This window comes from Chironomus tepperi, unplaced genomic scaffold, assembly GCF_022539635.2.
Source record: "Chironomus tepperi strain 1889 unplaced genomic scaffold, CSIRO-AGI_Ctep_v1 contig_445, whole genome shotgun sequence".
In the NCBI taxonomy this organism is placed as follows: Eukaryota; Metazoa; Arthropoda; class Insecta; order Diptera; family Chironomidae; genus Chironomus; species Chironomus tepperi.
In genome coordinates this window covers 1,621,212-1,638,746 of record NW_027226567.1, presented here as the reverse complement: position 1 = coordinate 1,638,746, position 17,535 = coordinate 1,621,212, and the positions used below count along the sequence as shown (strand labels likewise).

The following is a 17,535-nucleotide window of genomic DNA, read 5'->3' as shown; positions in this document are numbered from 1 at the left end:
ACAGTAAGCCGTAAATTGAATTCTCAACATAAATTGATGTAATTTTAAGCTTCGCGGTATTTTTGCATGAAATAAAACTCAAAGTAAACTTTACATTCAATCAGAAAAAGGAACAAGAAAAATAAGAGGAGAATATTTATGTTATTTCATAATGAACACAAAATTGAATGAAAGAAATGGCAGGTTAAGGCACACATATTCCACCAAAAAAAGAAAAATCGATGTGCATATCATTGAAATTGATATTCAAAAATGCTTTCAACATACAATACAATATGGATGGGGGAGGATTTGAGTGAATTGGCACATTAAGGCGGTCGGAATAGCTCTATCATTCTACCTACTCATTTTTTGATTGTGAGAAAAATATTTTGCCAACGCAGTTGTGTTAGTTAAAGTTTACCATAGCACAAAAAAAAAGGAAATTTCCTTTTGCTGTCGACGTTTTTTTTCAACATAACAAATTGTGAATTATTATACAAGAAAATTGCTGGAATTCAAAGACTTTTTTTTCATATTTGCTTAGTCATTGAATTTTAAAATTGGAATTTTATTGAAAGTCTAATAAAAAATATAAATAAAATTTCTTTTCCTTCACACACTTCGAAAATAGAAAATTGCAATCGATGATTTTCGTTTGGAATATAAACTTGATAATTGAGGACGTCTGTGTATGATATTGAACATGTGATTTGATTCTTTTTTTTGTCAAATTATCTTTTGCATATTTATGAAAAATGAAAGGGAATTTTTTGAAATTATAAGAGTTTTGGTATTAAAAGGGAATTCAATAATTTCAGGAAGCTTATTCTTAAAAATAAAAGTGAAATATATTGTTAATATTTTGTTTGGTAGGCAAAAAGAGCGAAAATATTCCTTTTAACACACATTTTGAGCAAAAAATAAAAAAGCTGTTATAGTCTTCATTTGCAATAATTTCATTTTTAAATATTAAGATTCGAACCCTCAATTTTAGGTTATTATTTATGAAACCTAATAGTTTCCCATTTTAAATTCCAGTTTAAATTTGGCTATAACTACTACACACTATTGTAGTAAATTATACAAAAATTTCATTAATTTATAACAAATGTTTATAAAACATACAATAACAGCTCTCAAAATATCAATTTTCTCATCCAATTTCCCAACATCTTACCAAATAATTTCATTAATTAGAATCTGTAATGGACCCAATTTATTGGATCATTTGTGTGCAAATCCTATTACAAATAAGATTTTACCACAAGTTTCTCTCCTTCCGAAATTGCTCTACTTTCTCTTTACATTCTCGACATCACCTTTAATTAGAGAAGGTATCAAGCTCATGATATTTTATGAATCGTAATTATTTCCATTTATGTCAAATTTTCAGTGCTACCTTAACCCCGATTTTTTATGAATTTATGAGGTCACATTTAATGAGAATTTTTTTTATATTGTTCTCTTCAACTTGTATGGTTCTGTCTCATAAACTTCCTCAAAAATTAGAATTTCACTAATGATAACTTTCATGAAATATTTCCACATAATAAGCAACAGTCTGAATAAATATTTCTTTTTCGCCTTTTCAACCTCAACTTATTCTGGCAAAAGCCAGAAGAATTATAAGCGGAATGAACGAATTATAACATTACCAACGAGTGAAAGTCATGGAAGAATTATTTGCAGAGCATTTACGACTTTATTTCTGCCTGTTTTTACTGTTTATTAAATGGGTAAAAAGGAAGAAACGCAATTTTTTTTATTGCTATAGTTTTTCCGTCTTACCTTCCTTGTTTGTGATATTTTACGGATGTTTACGAGTTATGAAAAGGGAGACGAGATTTATAGCTAAATAAAGGTGACCGAGTAATAGGAGACGGAAAAAGTCGTGACATTAAGATTATTATTAGATATTTGTGGTAATAATAATATTATTGGAAGATTTTATTCGATGAAAATGGGGTCGATGTACTCAGAGTTGGGGAATGGGGAAAATTATCAAAAAATGTGGTTTTAAAATATCAAAAATTGTTAAAATAAAAAAAATCAAACTAAAGAAAATAGACAAAAAATATTTAGTAAAAGTCAATAAACAATTATTATATTATTTTGAGACTTGAACTCTATCATTTGATGTAAATTTTCAATATTTAAGTTTCAACTTAGCAAATCCTTGTCGAAAGTTAACAAAAATTCCATACATACTTTCAAGACATCCAATCAAATTTTCATTTGATAAATTAAATAAATTGAGCTTTTTTAGTCCAAATCATGAAATTCACAATTTCAAAATTCACTAAACCAAATCACAGTAGGATATCAAATTTATATCCACGATCATAAAGCTCCTGATTAATATAATGAATCCAAAACGTAAAACGTCCATTACTGTTTTATTTAGATCGGGTCATCGTCTTTGATTTTAGGATGCAAAAGCATCGAAAATAATAATTTTCTTCTCTTCTTTCATTCTCTGTCGTTTATTGAGCCATTGAGAGGAGATTTATAGATGGACATTTCATAAAGATTTCAGTAAGAGGAAAAGTCATAAGTTTCTTTTTTCTCATCTTCTTTTCGTTATTTTCATGTCTCAAATATAGAATATGATGAGTAAACGTTCCACCTATAATATTTTTTTATATACCTACATGTATTTAAATGTGGAGCCAGGACCTTGATGTTAATGCATATATTCATTCATTGAGGTAGAAAATTTTAATGAGATAATTTACAGAAGACTGACCCTCGTGCATGAAAAATCAGCTTTCAAGTCAAATGCAGTAGATTTTATATTTATATAAATAAATATTAAAAGGAAAAATTAAATGAAAATTTGGAAGCGCTTCAACTTTTTTCTTCCTTTTTATTCTCGTCCAAAAAAATAACCTTTTCAAAGATATTACCGTAAATACATTTTTCTCATCTACACTTGGCTTTTTGTATTCACATTTAATGTACCATATCTCAAAATAAATGGAAATACTGTTCATGAATGAAGAATGGAGTAATTGTGGCATTCACAAGTAGAAGCTCATTTTCAAAAAAAATGCTAAATTGTTGTGACTTTTTCTATCTCCCATTCCGCTCTTATGTTTGCTGTTAATTGCTTCGTATTTCTGCTACTCGTATTTTATAATGCAACATATACATTGTACTGAATATGGAAAATAACAAGCAACAATTTTATTCTTCATGAAAAAAAGTTGGAGGAGAAATGTAAGTGGAAAATGGATTTTAAATGAGGTTTTTCGAGAAGGCGTTTTGTTGCTTTTTAAATATTATAGAAAGAGATTTATAGCTTAATAATGATAAAAAGCTAAATTAATATTGTAGTGAATGAGATGATTGCAAGCATTTGATTGAAAAGTTAGAGTTCGAATCTCAATGAGAATTTCATAAGAGAAAATGAAATATAATACGGAAATTTTTCCTTTATGTGTTAATTTAACCATTCGTCTAACTCAAAAATGCCAAATACCGAAATTATTAAACAGCAAAATTGCGCTATTTACAATTTATCAATGATCGCAGGACCGTTTACCTGGTTGCTAATGAGCATACGTTAATTGTCATTTCCTTAACTAGACATGATGAAAACAACTTCTAATTTATCACGCCCAGTAATTTTACACTTTTGCACCCCCACATCCTTTTCATTATTATAATTTCTTATGGAATCACTTTAGAAAAATTGAAATAATTTTTTTCATTATTCATGATTTTTTTTTAGTCTAGTGTTATTTCTAAAGTAGCTTGAGTATAAAATATTGCTGTAATATTTGCTTTATATTTTCATGTGAATGATAGAATGGGTTGAATTATTATCATCATTACTTATTATTAGACGTATGTATATATATATTTTTTTCTACTGAATAATTTATGTGAAAATATTAAAAAATAGGAGAAGAAAATCACGCTAGACGTGAATTTGCTGGGTCGGAAAGAAAAGAAAAGCTTTGAGGATTTTAAAATTTATTTTCAGTAAACATTTTGAATTTTTTTATGGCTCAGTAAATTTTTTAGTTTAAATTTTTATATGCTGCATAAATTTATAGCTGATAATTTTCAATGCATTATTCATGAGAGAACTTTATTAAAATACTATAAAATTATAACATCATTTAAGATGAAAATTATATAAGTTTGATAGTTTTAGAAAGTTTTTAACTGAAATGTTATAAATTTTTTCAATTATAAAAATATTTTAGTTGTGAAAGTTTTCATGATAAACTGTCAGAAACACTTTACTAGAAAATTGTTGTGTTTGACAGGTCTTTTGTTAGCATTTTTAATACAAAAGTTCTTCATTTTCAATTAGTTGGTTTGAAAGTTCTTTTGGAGTTGTTAGGTAAAATTGCATAATAATATTGATTTGAGACTAATTCGCTTTGGTATTTAGATGTTGCCAAAGTTGGCAAGTGTCGATTTTGCCATATAAAACCAAAGTGGACTTTAAATTCTAATATTTGCCATGATTTCCGTCAGAGATTTAACTATTTGCTAGTCAGGGGATATTAAAGCTTATTTTCTGGGGTTTATCCAAACCGCTGGTCGTAAGACAAACATACAGACCTTCAATCTTAGACGAACTATAAGATACTGCCGAAAATTGCAGTGTTGTGAATCTAAAACGCAAGAATTGGAGGTCTTCGGTATTTCTGACCTTAAATTGTACAAATTTGTAATTTTTAGCAAATTTAATTCTCAATCTTAATAAAATCCTTCAATTTTTCATAAACTATGACCAAAAAATAGCCAATTCTCATATATTAAGCCCTTGACTATCCTACATGACTAAAAAATCCACTTAAAAGTTCAATACCGACCCATAAAAAAATTCTTCTTTCATAAAATTGAATTAAAATTTCATCGAAAAATTGCAATTTTTCTTCTAGCAAGGCTATCAAAAGATCCTTTCTTTATCCACATATAGACGAAGATGATAGTGCTTATTTCCATATTCATCGTACATTCAATAAAATAAGAATCATCACCATTGAAACTTGTGGATCTAATTTACATATGAAAAGGAGAACTAAATTCCAAGTGGAAAAGGAGATTTTTTTTAAAAAGAAATTGGAACCTCATTTAACCTTCCTATGCTTACCAAATTTCCCCGAAGATTAATTCTTTGTGAATCTTTAAACATTTTCAATTTTATATTGGATATTTTGCTATTCATATAACTTTTTTATGCATCTCTATCTACTTTCTATCTTGTAGATGGAAAAATAATCTTCTGAAAAATTTCCATTGTTAAAAAAAATGTCGAGAAGTGAGGACGAAAGCCAGGTCATGTGGCCATTAGAGCAGAATTTTCAATTTATTCACAAAGGAATACACATAATAATGGATTGAAGCTTTAAATTTACATAAAAATATAGTCAATGTCCCTTTTCACAATAATGGAGAAATAATAACGCATAGATGACGGTCAATAATGCCTTGAAGCAACATTTTGGTATGGAACATTTCTGAGCGAATTAGAATTTGGTATTTATGAATATTTATATAGAGGATGAAAGACCTTTTCGACAGAATCTTATGTATTCATTGAATTTGAAAGAAGGGTTGGACGATTTAGTGGATTTTTGGATGAAATATAATGAAGCTTCGATTGTTGCTTTTTGTGGATTTACGTGGGAGTGGATTGAATGAGGGTATTGAAGTATTTAAGGTATGCTTGAGTTTAATTGGAACCTGAGCAGCATTTTGAGAGCTTCACTCGTAGAATGACTCTTAATTTTACCATTTTAAAGCCAAATATTCTCAAATTCATCAAAATTTCTTGCTAAATCACATCAAATGTTGAGCATCTTTAAAAAACAGTTCCTATAGTCATTTCCATCTAAACCCACATCAAGTGATCCCATCTCTGAACCCTTAAACATCATCATGATACCAAATAATGCGAGAAAATCGCAAAATTTGTCTTAATTTATACAAGCAGTTAAGACACAATACTTGTACATGCAAACATCACAATGGAAAATTAGCATAAAACTTTTCCTATACAAAATTATGCTAGATTTAAATTTAATGTACTAATGAAAATGAAAAAAACTTATTTAATGGTGTGATAATAATTATGTAGAAATTATAATTTAGACCTTGATGATGTGGTAATTAAATGTCCTCATTTGAATATGAAAATTGCTCATGGCTCTGCAGTCATTCTCATCAAATTTATGGATTTTCTTTATAAAAATGTGTCGCAGCTTCTTTATTATCACCTCAATGTGCAATAAAAGCAAGATGATGTGGAGTCACTGTGGTTAAAAGCTCAAGTCAACTCAGACATGACCTCAAAAACCGATAAAAAGGAAATTTCCATTACAATGGGCAAAAAGAATTTCATTTTTTTGTAACATTTTATAGCAAGTCACACTTGAAGATGTAAAATTCCATAAAAATCTATGGCCAAAAATTATTATTATTATTTTTTTTTGTGCGATATCATTACTAGGCATATCAAGATGAAGAAAATTGACAAAGGATGATGCTGTTTATGGTGCGTAAAAAATGAATAAAGTGTAAAAAGGTCGTAATATGCACAATAAGGTTCTTTCATTTTTTTATTCTTTTATTATAAATTCATAGAATGTCAATAACAAAAAAAGAGAATGAGAAGAAAATAAAATTATTGAAGCGCTCAAATATTGTGAAAGGTTAAATATTTTAAGATTCAAGTGAGGCCACTCAAGGTGATTGATTCAGTTTTTGTCTTTTTTGTTCTAAATTACTTTTTTTCACGTCTTTGTTCTTCGTCTTATTTAAGTTTTATTTGATGAGATCCAATGCTGAAGCTTTGTAGCTTGGCAATTTTCTAATATCGAGTTTTGAAGGTCTTAGGCATAGTCAGGGACGTGACCAGAAATTTTGACGTCCAATTCCTGTTCATATTAATTCCTTAACTATTAAAAAACTTTGAATTTCTCAATTTTACTCACAAAATAAGAGTTTAATGGACAGTGCTACTCAAATTACGATTTACGACTGTAGGCTGTGAATTTGTACTGAGAAACTGACTGCAGAGGTCTGGGACCCTCACTCGCTCAACAAATATTAGCCACGAATAGTCCTAGCCTAGCGCAGTTCTGGATCACAATGATTTAAATAGCTAATAAGTGGTTAAGTGCTGAATGGACTAAAAAGCTTAAAATTCACTGAAACAGACTAATTAGTTTCCGAGTGTACTGCAATACTTAGGAACTAGTCAATGACAATGGTCTTTTCACAAAATCTGAACACATTCTTGCAAACATCCAAGAAAATCAACAAACTAGCCTTCAACCTAATTACTTAAAAGCTGTCTAACCTTCATTCTACTCGATCCGTTATCAACTTAACCTTACTTATTCTTCTCATCTACTTATTTCCATCAATAAAATTAAATTGATGAAATAAGACAATGCCATAGAATTTTATCGATTGGTAAAAAAGCTCATTACAAATGTTATTTCATATCAAATCGTCTCTTCATTTTCCGATTTGCAAATAATCGAAGAAGAAAAATAAAAAATGACCAAAAAGAAGGAAAATTGAACAAGAAGAAGGAAATAAGGAGGAAAAGTAACGATTGAGATTTCTTTTTATGACAAACGAGATGCTCTTAAAAATTTTATTGCTTTAGAAATGATTTATTCCATTCTTATTTTGTGTATATCCTCTCCCTGATTTTATTGTGGACAATTTCATTTTTATTCATCCTTGTAAAGGAAGTTTTATCCACGTTTCATGTATTTTCTTTCTTTCCAGCATGAAAGGAAACAAATAAGAGCTTTTACTGTGTGAATATCACTAAAGGTACACGACTTATTGTATATTATTATAATTCTTTGTCCTCAAGTACCATTACGAGAGAATTTGGGATGAAAATTATTCTTAGTGCTTGTATAACGTGTGTGATTACTTTCCTTTTTTTAAGGAACGAGATTAATGAATATAAAAGCTCAAAAGCTTTCATTTTCTATGTGACTCTATAAATTTTTAGCTGGTTTGTTTGGGGGTTTGAGGTTTAGTGTTGTTCAGTTTGAGCTTTTGGGGTGATGTGGGTTTATAGGAAGCTTGTTGCGTCCATATTCAATGAATATCTCGCCATAAGATTGTTCTACCCATAAGCTACGGTCAGTACAAAGTTGATCAGCATTAAAGCTAACGGCAAGCATTAGCTCATTGTCACCAGCTCTCGAGCTTGATGTCTTATAATCAGAATGTTAACTTTTAGGTTGCTTTGAGGGCTTCATCCCATATCCATGACTCTTAAAAATCATTTTAATTTATTCTGACTATTTTAATCCTAAACTTCACAAATGCACACCCCAAATTCCTTAATTTCCTGCCTCACAATTCCGTTTGACAATTCCTTTCCATTCATAATCTCCAGTTTTACCATAACCATTTCTGCTTTTTTGTGGATTATTTAGCATCACAATCAACATACATATACATGCACAGAGATAGAGCATAAAAAAGTCTCTTTAGCAACACAGAAGGGGATCAACATAGAGATGAAGGATATAAAAATTATTTTTTATATTTTAATAACTTCAACATCCATAATTCCTAATGCCACCATAGGAAAGGATTTGTAGCTAAGCTACTGGCTTTGTAATTAGGCCGAAAAAAGGGTGATTTTTATTTTTCTATTTTATTTCCATTTCACTGGGAAAAAGAATCTTTTTTTGTTCATTCGGAGCTGTTACTTATTTTATTCTTGGCAAGCACACAAACCAATTTATCAAAATGAAGCCTTTTTTGTCCTCACACCAAATTTTTTTCTTCCTTTTGTTCAAAGGTCATTTTGACCTTCTTTTTTTTACGCCAGCCTATGGGGATTACTGTAACTTAATTGGTACTGTCGTTTATTGTTTTGCCACTCTGAGATAATTTTCCTCAATTTCATCTATTTTCGTAGAATGACGAGAAAAAAAAAATTGTATACATCCTTTTTGCCATTCACACTTGTGTGCACACAAACTGTAATTATGTCAACATCACGAAATTTATTCACTCTTGTAAAGTTAAAGAAAATGAGGTTGGGGTGGGATTATACAGTATAAAAAATAAGTTTGTTGTCCTCAATATATTAACATCATCAATGAATGAAGAGAATTGAGGATTGGATACTCGAAATAATATAAATTCTGGTAACTATTGACGATTTAAAGACAGTTCATGCATTTAACCTCAATTTTGACTCAATAACCATAAATCAAATCTAAAAAATCACTTAAAAATCTTTCAACAAACTGCCTCTCTCCGAAAAATGAAATTATATTAAATTTACATCATATAGTGTCATATCCCAATGATAAATAACACCAGAACAAAAAATGTGCGCCTCCGTAAGAATCGTGAATATTTATGAATTGCAAATTCGCGATGTCTCACGAGTCTTTTCTTTAACTTCATTGTCATTCTGCGAGGAATAATTTAATGAAAAATGAAGAATGTAAAGAAAAAATTTGCTTCGGGTGGATACAAAAAATGGGGGAAAAAAGTTTCATAGCATAAAGAGTTTTTTAGCTCACATAGAAACGTTTATGGTTGTCAACATAAAAAGGCAATCATATGTGGAATGGAGGATTTAATTTTCTTAAGGAAAGGAGAAATCGGGGCAATTTTGTGATTTGGAAGAAGTTGAGGAATTTGATTGAAATGTTGAATTTCAGGCAATTCAATCGCTCGAGACTTGAATAGGGGAATAGATTGAATTTGGCTCGATTTCATATGAAATTCGAGTCGATGTTCTCTGTTAAAAGCATCAGCTTTTAAAGTAGTAATCTGAATTTTTAAGCAAAAATACCCAAAATCAAAAGTCATATTAAAATCACAAAAAAATCACAAAAGTCTCCAATATCAAATCCACAATATTAAAGTCACAATCAAAAAATTCCACAACCAAATATCAAACACAATTTCACATAACTTGACATTTCTATGCTGGATAAGACTCAAAATAGACGAAAGACTTTTATTGGCATGTGAAGCAAAATCATGAAAAAACTAAAAAGAAGAAAATTTTTGAGAATCCTGTTGCGCTTCACGTTGCTTTATAGCATAATTTTGATCAAATTTAATTTTTCTAACAGTTGGGCATGATGAAAAGTTTTCTTGTAATTTGCCACAGGCCAAAACTTTTCTAATTTAAAAACAATAAATTCATCATTTTGGATGAAAATCTGTTGAATTTTCCGATAAAATGAGGAGCTTCAAGCGCCATAAGGACGATAAAACTGCCAACTCATATTAAATATCCATCAATTTATTTGTCTCTAATGATCTCATTAGCTTTAATCCAATTTGAATTCGAGGAAAATTTTTCCACTCTCATCAATTAAATTTTTCCATGTCTTCATCAATCAAAAACAAACAAAAGAGCCGTGGATGGTCTCTAAAAAGTACGCACATCAGTTCACATTCATCCTCAAGTCAAAGCCATCAATAAGATGACGAGAAAAGAAGAAATTGAAAAATTATAGCTAAGAATACGGAAAGAAGAGAAGGAGAGAAAAGAAAAGTTGTAATATCATGATGGAAGGAGATAAGAGACTTTTACTTAATGTACAATTTAGTAATAAGAAAAGAGAACCTCCTTTTTGAGACATTATTGTTGTAGAAAAATGGAAAGAAATTGTACTTTATTTAGCTGAATGAATTGCTGAGTCAGTGTTGTGCAGCATAATATGAGAGTGAAGAGTTTTGTGGGATAGCTGATTGGGTGTCTTGCTGTTTTAGAGATTCTTAACTGAATTGATTTTGGATAAAACATATATTTCAGAATTTAAGAAGCATAAAAGAGTTTCTAATTGAAAATACTAACAGTACTTGGATTTGGTATGGAAAGGATGAATCTGCTGTATCGAATCGATGGAATCGATTCGGCTGCACATAAAATTCTAGTCTTCACGGACTCTGGTACCGAGTAAATGGGTACTTATTGACCAAATTTCTAACGTCATCTAGACGATATTTAGGTGTCCTTAGAACTAGGCATGCAAGTAGTTATATAAAAATCTGTTAAGTCGAGAATGATTGAAGAACTACAATCAACGAGTCTTTAAATGAACCTGTAAAAATAGTCATGATATGTATAATTGATGTTATTCCATCAATATTATATATTTAATCATTTTTTGAAAGGTAATTCTCGATAAAAATCACATACAGCATTGAATTCACTGCATTTCCGAAAGTACTAATTTGCCACGACACACAGATTCCCCACTGCTGATATAGACCATTCAGAAGCCGAACTCTCAAATTCTCAAACAACACATTCCATTTCCTAAGAAACACAATCTTAAATGACACAAAACCTAAGTATCTGATTAAAAATAGCTCGACACAATCCAATGTCTAATAAATCTTTTAATCACTCTCGTAACCAAAGGATTATGATGTAATTTATTTCAAGTACATCTGATATAAAAATTATTTTTATTTCAACGGTTCACTTGCAATTTTCATTTCACACAACAACAACAAAAAGAAATCCCCCGCAACAGCTGTTTATCAAAAATTCACATCAACTTCCAAATCCCATAAAAAAAATGCGCTCGAAATATCAAAAATCCAAATATCCATAATGAATTCCTAACCAGTCGAAGGGTCAATATTTAGATAAAAAATTGAACTGAATGCTTACTCACCAAGCGCCTTTTTGCCTTTCTTATTCTGTCTTCAACAAGCCAGTCAGAGAAAAAGAAAATCGAGTGATAATGACAACAAGTTATAAGGCACACACGAAACTTTCTCTTTTTCTTCCTTTATGTGCTTAACTTTAATTCCACATGAGCTTTTTTTATATTTTTTGGTTCTGCTTTAATAAAAATATTTAAACAGCAGCAGAATTTAAATATGAGCGGCACTAATTATTTAACATGTGATGAATGAACTTCTCAATATTTTTATAGTCGTTAAGACATGCAAAATAGACGTATCCAAACAGAATTGATAATTAATTGCTTTCTTTTATTTAAATAAAGTTGCTATAAATCCACAAAAAGTAACACGAATTATTTGAGATTTATTCGCGGTGTGCGCGCGGGCAGATGAGCAACAATTTTTTTTTGTATATCACAAATATATTCCTACAGCTTGTTAATGATCAACACAGAAGTATATAAAAAATATATATTTTTTTTTTTTTCGTCACCTTTCACTTGTTTATTTATTTGTGATTTTTTTAAATATCTTTTATTATATTCTGTTGCTCCCGTGTTCTGCTTGTGAACTGATCTCAAGTTGCCCGTAACGCAGACTAAATTGTGTGTTTGCCTTACTTTTTTTTTTTGATGAAAAATTGTAAAAGTTTTCCCGCTCAACGATGAAATTTGAGAGAGACGAGAGAAATTGTTCGGAACGGTTGCAGTTGCGCATGTGTAAAGTGTGCAAAAAAATATTATTATTTTTTTGATTCTTTCGTAACCTGAGAGAATTTGATGATGGGAGAAAAAGAGGGAAATATAAACAATTTTTTGTTTGCTTCTAGAGCGTTCGGCTATTTTTTTGTTGTTGCTGAGAATTTTCGGAACATTATTTGTTGGATGTCAGGGGTTTATGATTGTGGAAATTTTGTTTTTTGATCACTTTTGGAAAATTGTAGAGCATGAATACTTTTGGATACTTTTTAATATGTATGCTCATAAAATTGGTGGCTTAAGATTGGAAATTGCCATAGAACATTCCAAGGGCACATTTGGGGACATTATAACTCCAGAAATGAAGTTGGCTTCTATCAATCCAAAATCATGTATCAGGTCGACGTAACTCTAGTTTTAAATCAAATCCGGCCACAAATCAGAGTCTCGCTGATCTCGAGCAGGACTTTTTATCGATCAAACGACTCACTTGACGTTCAATCGGAGTCGAAACAAAAAATATAACATATTGGATATTCGTTTTAGGCAATTTCGTTAGAATAGCCCTGATTCACAGTGGATCAATAGGAACTAATAATTATGATCATCAACAGACTTATGCTATTCGGGAATATTTTAAAAATATAGCTGAACCTTGTTCTAGGGCATTCCTGAGATATCAATCGTAGAGTGCTGCATAAAAGACTATCATCTACAAAAGTATGCAGTTTGACACCTCATTTACACAATATGAGTCGTAATTAGCAAATTTTAGTTTTTTAATAGAATTTAATTGCGCATATTTTATAAGCCAACGCTCTAATTATGCTAAAATGTTGCACACAAGCTTGATCAACCAACATTTAAACGTGGGAAAAATATTTTAATTTTGTTACATTCTTTTTCACTTAGAAAATTATTTCAAACATTATTCTATTTCTTTTCCAAACATCCGCTTCGAATCTTCATCGAATTACTTAGAATATCCAAAATCTTCAATAAACAAATGATTTTCTGCTTCATCACTTTAAACTTTTTAAATAAAAATTCTTTAAATTTTTCTTGTTTAATTTTCTAAAGTTTTGTATCTTTATTAAGATTTTATTCAAGAAAATCCCATTAGAAACTTTTGTAAAATGAGCTGAAATTCCATAAAATCGGAGAAAAATTTTTCTAAAACTTTTTAAGATATTTTCCTCATTCTCAAAAATCCCATAAATCTTCCATCTCAACTTAAGTGAACATCTTTTCATTAAAATGTATAATTTTTTCATACATTTCCCAAATGAACAGTTTACTCATCCAATTCATGTACATTCTTAATTATGTACATGTACTATTACTGCACATCTACACAAAATGTCATACGTAAAAAAAGAGCAAAAAAAGAATTTTTTTTGATAATTTTCTGATGAGAGTTTGGGGAATAATTTATTTATACGAAATCTGTCTTAAAAGGTAGGCAGGCAGGCTGAATATGTGCTTTAATTATTTTAATGAATGTATGAGACTAGACTGTCATGTTTGTTTCTCTTTTTTTGTATGTCTTATGTTTATATATAATTTTAATCTTCGTACCTTCTTACCTATGTAAATATTCACTGAATAAACATATGTGATAATGATACAGGCACAAGGTAGTCATATAAAATTACTTGGTAATATTTTTATGTCTGTTCAGTATCCAAACTGATGTGGGAAATTCTTGGATGGCTTGAAATTGCTTAAATATTGAAAAATTTCCAAATTTTCTCTTTATTGAATTTTTAAGAAAAATAAAAAATCTGAATTATTTTTCGTAGATTTTCTGGATCCATCACTTAGTAGTTCCATTCAAAAAATCATAAAATTTCAATCTACAAAAATATTTTCATACGTTTTTCTCTATTTTCAGATCATTAAGTTACTGATGTAAATCAAGAAGACTCACAGAACAACAAGACGTAAAACGAGGAAGAAGAAAAAGTAAAGACGGAGGAAAAAAGCGAGAAAATATTTAGGTAAGTTCGTGGAATTCTTTTTCGATTGCTTGTCAAAAAAATGCTCGCTAAATGTGTACTTGATTTGATGAAGTGAAAGATGAAAGGGAAGGAAATTTGATGCCGTTAAGGAAAATTGGTTTGCAAAAATGCTTTTGTAGTTTTTAATTTCCTGCGTTTTAAAGAGTTTTAGGTGGTAAATGAGTTATTTGAACGACTCAAATGCTCTATTTTGTCAAACCCGATAAGACAATTTGACATAAAGTCTTGTTGGTAGCTAGACCTAAGGTTGACTAATGATAAGATTTCCGTGGTGTTCCGCAGGAATGTCCTTAGTCGACCAGAGCCCTAGTTAATGACTAGACATTATGTGAAGCTGTCTATTTGGGTTATATTTGAGAACTATGCGTGATTCAAAGTTCATAAAGAATGTATACAGAGTTGGTTTAGAGGTTCATTGCCTCATTAGTATTAAGTTAGTAAAACCAAGAAGAGAATAACCGTTTGAGTTAGCTACGATACTGTCTATCCGACATATTTTCAAGATTTAAAGAGAAAATATTCTGGCAGGTAAGTAAAAATTGCAAATTTCATATCTTTTTTGCCATCCATAAGCTCCTATCCTACAAAAATCCATTTTACCCTTCAAAACTCTCAAAAAATTCAAATTTTGTCTTAACAACCAACAATTTTTAACAGCTCAAAAGGAGATTTACAACCCAAATCATCCCAAATGATCCATCAAAACTTTATCTCAACTTAAACAACACAGCATAAAGAATAATATTTCTACTCTATAAAAAATAATCCGAGCATCATCGAGTGCAATAAAAAATTGTCAATATAAAAAGTTTCTCCATTGTTCTGAGCTCTTCCTTTTGGCGACTTTCCATATTTGATACATTTTGAATGAGAAAAAAATAGCAAAAAGTTTCTAATTTCAATGTCATGCCATGTGTGTTGTATTATTAATTAATTTATGTTCATTCATTCATCAGATATAGTAAAAAATAATAGAGTGTATTAAATGACTGATGACTGCAAAATATTCTCAGTTTTGTAGCTGAATATTCAGCATTGTTTGTAGATTTTACGATGATCATTATTATTGAGTAAATGGGTATTATGGAAAAAATTGATTATTTTTTAAATTCATGAAAAATCCTCGTCAAAAATCAGAAACAGCACAAAAAGCACTTTACAATTAAACTGAATGATTATGATCAATTGACCGTGATGAGATGCACATTTGTCAATGATTTGAAATTATATCTTTTATGTGGTTGATATATGATTTATGGAATAATTTTCTAGTTCAATGATTTATATGTGGATTATGAAAATTGTGCCTAGATTGATGCTATCAACAGAGAAATTTATTGCTTGATGGATTTTAATTGATTGCACTCAACTGGATTTTATGTGGATTTGCGTTTTGAAATTTTAATTTTCAGATTTGAAATGTGTGGGAGATTTGGGAATTGGACAATTTTTGTGGATGAATGTCTGTTTGGATGGGACATTGAATGCATAATTTGTGAATTATTTTGAAATAATGAATTTATAATGAAATATTTTGAGTGAAATACGCTGTTTGAGTCAGATTTTTGGTATAAACATATGAATATATTCCCCAATGATCGTCAACATATCATCGGTCACCGTCTGAATATACAAAACACATATATAATTAACACGAATCAAAAATTTTCACAAATCTGTCATCAATTAATTAAAATTTTATTTTTATCACCAATAAACGTGAACAAATTCGTGTCGAAAAACTCGTTAGATGACGTCACAGATTTTTTCGGTAAATTTTCATCGCTACACAAAATTTCCTTCTGGAAAAATATTTAAATTTTATTTAAGAAAATGTATGAAGGTTGTTGTCTAGTATGGAACATAAAAATCGAGGCATGTAAACAAAATCAGACTTTATTTTGGCATTAAAACCCACTCGTTTTAGAAATTTATTCAGAACATTTTTGCCAATTTGAAGCGAGAGGATCCCGAGCGACACAAATGAAGAATGCTCTGCTACGGAGGAACCACTAAACCTATTATTATCATCAAATAGAAGCAATGGCGTAGAGGCTAGAGCTTGAAAAACCAGTTCGATCACAGTGGAAGTCTTAGTCGGATTCGAGTGCTTTTTAGCTGTTTCTAGTCCAATCGAACTAGGTTTGTGTATTCGCGATACACAAATTGTGGCTAGGTAGATTATATTGTTATACTTTGGGCTATGCAACTGTTCAGAATTGGAAAAAAGCAAAACGTGTCCATTTGACTGCCAAATATAGACTACTTCCATTTGATCTTAACAGAAGTGGTTCAGCAGAGCCTTTAAAGCTCCCGGAATCCTTTTTTGATTTGTGTCACTCGGGAACGAGAGGATGAAAACTCCATAACATTGTTTTCATAGCTTTAAGCTCTCTCTTTTTTTGATAAAATCATATTTATGAATCTTTGATGTTATTTACCATAATAAGCTTTAGAAATTTCCTACAACATAAGCAATTTCCTGCCGAAATCTTCTCTCTATTGTTATGAAAATATTTGTGGATATTTGTGGATAATAACAAATTTTTGACACATTACATTCTCATGCACATCCATCAAAATTTAGAAAATAATAAAAATTGATGAATGATAGCTCACGACATCACCTAACATCCCAATAAATTCCAATTTCATCTATATTCGCATAAATCTCTAAATATTGAAATCAATCAAAATGAAAATTTAATAATTTTTTTTCCTCATTCTCCATTCAGTATTGAGGCGATATTTCAATATCGTTCATGTAAATGTGAATTCAAACTGCGATACCTAAATCCATACTTCATCGTTATTATACACGTAATGTATACGCATATATCCCTCGATGAAAATTTATATACACAAAATTTTCTTTCTTTTATTTTCTCGTTTCGATGAGCTTATAGATTCACAATTCAATAGGATTTTGATGATGATACTGGCATGGAGATTAAATTTATGATATGAAATAAATTGATTTCCTTTAATATCTTTATTTATGCTCTGTTGACGAGCATTTTATCTGAGAAAGAAGATTTTTGTAAATTTAATTTAGATGGAATTTTTTTTTGCTTGCTTATTGGAGAGAATTGAAGATTTAGGAAGAATTTTGTGAGAGGTGTGGGAATTTTCATGTGATTTAAGGAATTTTGTTTACTTTT

General features: G+C 29.9%; 2 protein-coding genes across 2 annotated transcripts in view; one reads left to right on the top strand and one right to left on the bottom strand.

Moving 5' to 3' along the window:
- Nadsyn (NAD synthetase) overlaps positions 1-17,535 on the top strand; it is an 87,265-nt gene that overhangs the window by 30,332 nt on the left and 39,398 nt on the right. The window contains exon 2 of the mRNA XM_070650560.1: positions 14,248-14,353. The gene's annotated coding sequence lies outside the window, so the exon portion shown is untranslated. The remainder of the gene's footprint in view (positions 1-14,247; positions 14,354-17,535) is intronic.
- Nna1 (Nna1 carboxypeptidase) overlaps positions 1-17,535 on the bottom strand; it is a 53,750-nt gene that overhangs the window by 30,109 nt on the left and 6,106 nt on the right. Inside the window, exon 2 of the mRNA XM_070650721.1 lies at positions 11,639-11,761. Within this exon, the coding sequence (XP_070506822.1) occupies positions 11,639-11,761 (123 nt within the window). The remainder of the gene's footprint in view (positions 1-11,638; positions 11,762-17,535) is intronic.